This window comes from Oncorhynchus keta, unplaced genomic scaffold, assembly GCF_023373465.1.
Source record: "Oncorhynchus keta strain PuntledgeMale-10-30-2019 unplaced genomic scaffold, Oket_V2 Un_contig_17849_pilon_pilon, whole genome shotgun sequence".
NCBI lineage: Eukaryota > Metazoa > Chordata > Actinopteri > Salmoniformes > Salmonidae > Oncorhynchus > Oncorhynchus keta.
In genome coordinates, this window is record NW_026280614.1 from 52501 (window position 1) to 57500 (window position 5000).

The 5000-nt window shown below is 49.7% G+C and overlaps 1 protein-coding gene and 1 long non-coding RNA gene across 4 annotated transcripts in view; both read right to left on the bottom strand.

The window, feature by feature from the left end:
* LOC127919913 (ubiquitin-like modifier-activating enzyme 6) overlaps window positions 1–5000 on the bottom strand; it is a gene marked incomplete at its 5' end in the record, with an annotated part of 77221 nt that overhangs the window by 41484 nt on the left and 30737 nt on the right. Inside the window, 2 exon segments of the mRNA XM_052503744.1 lie at window positions 781–858; window positions 1027–1107. Of these exon segments, the coding sequence (XP_052359704.1) occupies window positions 781–858; window positions 1027–1107 (159 nt within the window).
* On the bottom strand, window positions 1123–3947 carry LOC127919912 (uncharacterized). 3 transcript variants are annotated; one of them, XR_008104453.1, is made up of 6 exons: window positions 3850–3947; window positions 3686–3773; window positions 3218–3301; window positions 2166–2181; window positions 1811–1866; window positions 1123–1263 (listed from the first exon to the last, which is right to left on the bottom strand). It is a non-coding gene; the product is annotated as an uncharacterized LOC127919912 (long non-coding RNA). The 3 variants fall into 3 exon arrangements; XR_008104455.1 differs by lacking the exons at window positions 1123–1263; window positions 1811–1866; window positions 2166–2181; window positions 3686–3773 and adding exons at window positions 2358–2433; window positions 3442–3529; XR_008104454.1 differs by lacking the exons at window positions 1123–1263; window positions 1811–1866; window positions 2166–2181 and adding an exon at window positions 2358–2433.

Consider the following 5000-nt stretch of genomic DNA (forward strand, 5'->3'; position numbering starts at 1 on the left):
CAGAGAGGCAGAGGGAGGGAATGGAGGGAGGGAGAGAGGCAGAGGGAGGAGAGAGGGGAGAGAATGGAGAGAGGAGAGGCAGGAGGGATAGAGAGGGGAGACAGAGGGAGGGAGAGAGAGAGAGAGAGACAGAGGGAGGCAGAGAGAGGCAGAAGGAGGGAGAGAGAGAGACAGAGGGAGGAGAGAGAGAGAGAGAGACAGAGGGAGGCAGAGAGAGGCAGAAGGAGGGAGAGAGAGAGAGAGAGAGACAGAGGGAGGCAGAGAGAGGCAGAAGGAGGGAGAGAGAGAGAGAGACAGAGGGAGGGAGAGAGAGAGAGAGAGACAGAGGGAGGCAGAGAGAGGCAGAAGGAGGGAGAGAGAGAGAGAGAGAGACAGAGGGAGGCAGAGAGAGGCAGAAGGAGGGAGAGAGAGAGAGAGACAGAGGGAGGGAGAGAGAGAGAGGCAGAGGGAGGAATGGAGGGAGGGAATGGAGGGAGGGAGAGAGGCAGAGGGAGGGAGGGATGGAGGCAGAGGGAGGGAGGTAGGGAGGCAGAGGGAGAGAGGCAGAGGGAGGGAGGGAGGCAGAGAGAGAGAGAGAGAGAGAGAGAGAGGGAGGGAGAGTCAGACAAGTGTGTGTGTGTGTGTGTGTGTGTGTGTGTGTGTGTGTGTGTGTGTGTTTAACCGTGTCTGTGTGTGTGTCTGTGTGTCTGTGTGTGTTTTTAACCATGGTGTCTGTGTCTGTCTGTCTGTCTGTCTGTCTGTCTGTCTGTCTGTCTGTCTGTCTGTCTGTGTGTGTCTGACCTGTATGTGCTGAGATCTGAAGAGGAACTGTCTGTTGAGGTTGGACTTCTCTATCAGGTCTGGGTCCGTCACACACACCTGAGGAAAAGGTAATCAATCAATACCGCTAAATCAATCAATCAATCAATCAAACACACACCTTAACTAATGACTTTACCAATCAATTAATTAATCAGTCTGTCAGGCACACGTGGCGACCACAGAAGAGAACAGGTAATAAACACAATCAACCAACCAATCACCTACCTCTCCTGAGCTCTTGGCCAATCCCACTCCCAGCAGGGCAAAGTTCTTGAGCATCTCACAGCCAATGGCTCCACAGCCCACCTGGAGAAGACCCCCACAGCACTCTGTCATCAACTACACCCTCAGTCCCTTCAAACCATCCTTCCTTCCTTCCTTCCTTCCTTCCTTCCTTCAGGTAAACTGTCATCAACTACACCCTCAGTCCCTTCAAACCATCCTTCCTTCCTTCCTTCCTTCCTTCCTTCCTTCCTTCAGGTAAACAGTCATCAACTACACCATCAGTCCCTTCAAACCATCCATCCTTCCTTCCTTCCTTCAGGTAAACAGTCATCAACTACACCCTCAGTCCCTTCAAACCTTCCCTTCCTTCCTTCCTTCCTTCCTTCCTTCCTTCCTTCCTTCAGGTAAACAGTCATCAACTACCCCATCAGTCCCTTCAAACCATCCTTCCTTCCTTCCTTCCTTCCTTCCTTCCTTCCTTCAGGTAAACAGTCATCAACTACACCCTCAGTCCCTTCAAACCACCTCCTTCCGGTAAACTGTCATCAACTTCCTCAGTCCCTTCAAACCTTCCTTCCTTCCTTCCTTCCTTCCTTCCTTCCTTCCTTCCTTCCTTCCTTGCTAAACTGTCATCAACTACACCCTCAGTCCCTTCAAACCTTCCTTCCTTCCTTCCTTCCTTCCTTCCTTCTAAACTGTCATCAACTACACCCTCAGTCCCTTCAAACCTTCCTTCCTTCCTTCAGGTAAACTGTCATCAACTACACCGTCAGTCCCTTCAAACCTTCCTTCCTTCCTTCAGCTAAACTGTCATCAACTACACCGTCAGTCCCTTCAAACCTTCCTTCCTTCCTTCCTTCCTTCAGGTAAACTGTCATCAACTACACCTCAGTCCCTTCAAACCTTCCTTCCTTCCTTCCTTCCTTCCTTCCTTCCTTCCGGTAAACTGTCATCAACTACACCCTCAGTCCCTTCAAACCATCCTTCCTTCCTTCCTTCCTTCCTTCCTTCCTTCCTTCCCTCCTTCAGGTAAACTGTCATCAACTACACCCTCAGTCCCTTCAAACCTTCCTTCCTTCCTTCCTTCCTTCCTTCCTTCAGGTAAACTGTCATCAACTACACCCTCAGTCCCTTCAAACCATCCTTCCTTCCTTCCTTCCTTCCTTCCTTCCTTCCTTCCTTCCTTCCTTCCCTCCTTCAGGTAAATTGTCATCAACTACACCCTCAGTCCCTTCAAACCTTCCTTCCTTCCTTCCTTCCTTCCTTCCTTCCCTCCTTCAGGTAAATTGTCATCAACTACACCCTCAGTCCCTTCAAACCTTCCTTCCTTCCTTCCTTCCTTCCTTCCTTCCTTCCTTCCTTCAGGTAAACTGTCATCAACTACACCCTCAGTCCCTTCAAACCATCCTTCCTTCCTTCCTTCCTTCCTTCCTTCCTTCAAACCTTCCTTCCTTCCTTCCTTCCTTCCTTCCTTCCTTCAAACCTTCCTTCCTTCCTTCCTTCCTTCCTTCCTTCCTTCCTGTAAACTGTCATCAACTACACCCTCAGTCCCTTCAAACCATCCTTCCTTCCTTCCTTCAGGTAAACTGTCATCAACTACACCCTCAGTCCCTTCAAACCTTCCTTCCTTCCTTCCTTCCTTCCTTCCTTCCTTCCTTCAGGTAAACTGTCATCAACTACACCTCAGTCCCTTCAAACCTTCCTTCCTTCCTTCCTTCCTTCCTTCCTTCCTTCAGGTAAACTGTCATCAACTACACCCTCAGTCCCTTCAAACCATCCTTCCTTCCTTCCTTCAGGTAAACTGTCATCAACTACACCCTCAGTCCCTTCAAACCTTCCTTCCTTCCTTCCTTCCTTCCTTCCTTCCTTCCTTCAGGTAAACTGTCATCAACTACACCCTCAGTCCCTTCAAACCTTCCTTCCTTCCTTCAAACCTTCCTTCCTTCCTTCCTTCCTTCCTTCCTTCAAACCTTCCTTCCTTCCTTCCTTCCTTCCTTCCTTCCTTCCTGTAAACTGTCATCAACTACACCCTCAGTCCCTTCAAACCATCCTTCCTTCCTTCCTTCAGGTAAACTGTCATCAACTACACCCTCAGTCCCTTCAAACCTTCCTTCCTTCCTTCCTTCCTTCCTTCCTTCCTTCCTTCCTTTCAGGTAAACTGTCATCAACTACACCCTCAGTCCCTTCAAACCTTCCTTCCTTCCTTCCTTCCTTCCTTCCTTCAGGTAAACTGTCATCAACTACACCATCAGTCCCTTCAAACCATCCTTCCTTCCTTCCTTCAGGTAAACTGTCATCAACTACACCCTCAGTCCCTTCAAACCTTCCTTCCTTCCTTCCTTCCTTCCTTCCTTCCTTCCTTCCTTCCTTCCTTCAGGTAAACTGTCATCAACTACACCCTCAGTCCCTTCAAACCTTCCTTCCTTCCTTCCTTCCTTCCTTCCTTCCTTCCTTCCTTCCTTCAGGTAAACTGTCATCAACTACACCCTCAGTCCCTTCAAACCTTCCTTCCTTCCTTCCTTCCTTCAGGTAAACTGTCATCAACTACACCCTCAGTCCCTTCAAACCATCCTTCCTTCCTTCCTTCCTTCCTTCCTTCCTTCCTTCCTTCCTTCCTTCAGGTAAACTGTCATCAACTACACCCTCAGTCCCTTCAAACCTTCCTTCCTTCCTTCCTTCCTTCCTTCCTTCCTTCCTTCCTTCCTTCAGGTAAACTGTCATCAACTACACCCTCAGTCCCTTCAAACCTTCCTTCCTTCCTTCCTTCCTTCCTTCCTTCCTTCCGGTAAACTGTCATCAACTACACCCTCAGTCCCTTCAAACCATCCTTCCTTCCTTCCTTCCTTCCTTCCTTCCTTCCTTCCTTCCTTCCTTCCTTCCTTCCTTCAGGTAAACTGTCATCAACTACACCCTCAGTCCCTTCAAACCTTCCTTCCTTCCTTCCTTCCTTCCTTCCTTCCTTCAGGTAAACTGTCATCAACTACACCCTCAGTCCCTTCAAACCTTCCTTCCTTCCTTCCTTCCTTCCTTCCTTCCTTCCTTCCTTCCTTCCTTCCTTCCTCCTTCCTTCCTTCCGGTAAACTGTCATCAACTACACCCTCAGTCCCTTCAAACCATCCTTCCTTCCTTCCTTCCTTCCTTCCTTCCTTCCTTCCTTCCCACGGATTTGGGACAGACCATCAAAGCAACCCTTGTTTTCAGATGATCACATGTTCAGAGTCAAAGGCAAAAAGGTTTGGGGACCCCTTAGTGTGGGTACTGATACATGTGGGTTGTCACAGTGTGGGTTGTCACAGTGTGGGTTGTCACAGTGTGGGTACTGATACATGTGGGTTGTCACAGTGTGGGTTGTCACAGTGTTGGGTTGTCACAGTGTGGGTTTTGACAGTGTGGGTTTTGACAGTGTGGGTACTGATACATGTGGGTTGTCACAGTGTGGGTTGTCACAGTGTGGGTTGTCACAGTGTGGGTTGTCACAGTGTGGGTTTTGACAGTGTGGGTTTTGACAGTGTGGGTTGTCACAGTGTGGGTTGTCACAGTGTGGGTTGTCACAGTGTGGGTTGTAACCCCGTGGGCTGTAACAGCGTGGGTTGTGGGAGTGTGGGTCGTAACAGCTTGGGATGTGACAGCGTGGGTTGTCACAGCGTGGGTTGTAACAGCGTGGGTTTTGACAGTGTGGGTTGTAAACACTGTGGGCTGTAACAGCGTGGGTTGTACCAGCGTGGGTTGTGACAGCGTGGGTTGTAACACTGTGGGCTGTAACAGCGTGGGCTGTGACAGCGTGGGTTAAGACAGTGTGGGTTGTAAACAGCATGGGTTGTGACAGTAGTGGGTTGTAACAGCATGGGTTGTAACAGCGTGGGTTGTAACCACGTGGGTTTGGACAGTGTGGGTTGTGACAGTGTGGGTTGTAACAGCGTGGGTTGTGACAGCGTGGGCTGTAACAGTGTGGGTTGTAATAGCGTGGGCTGTAA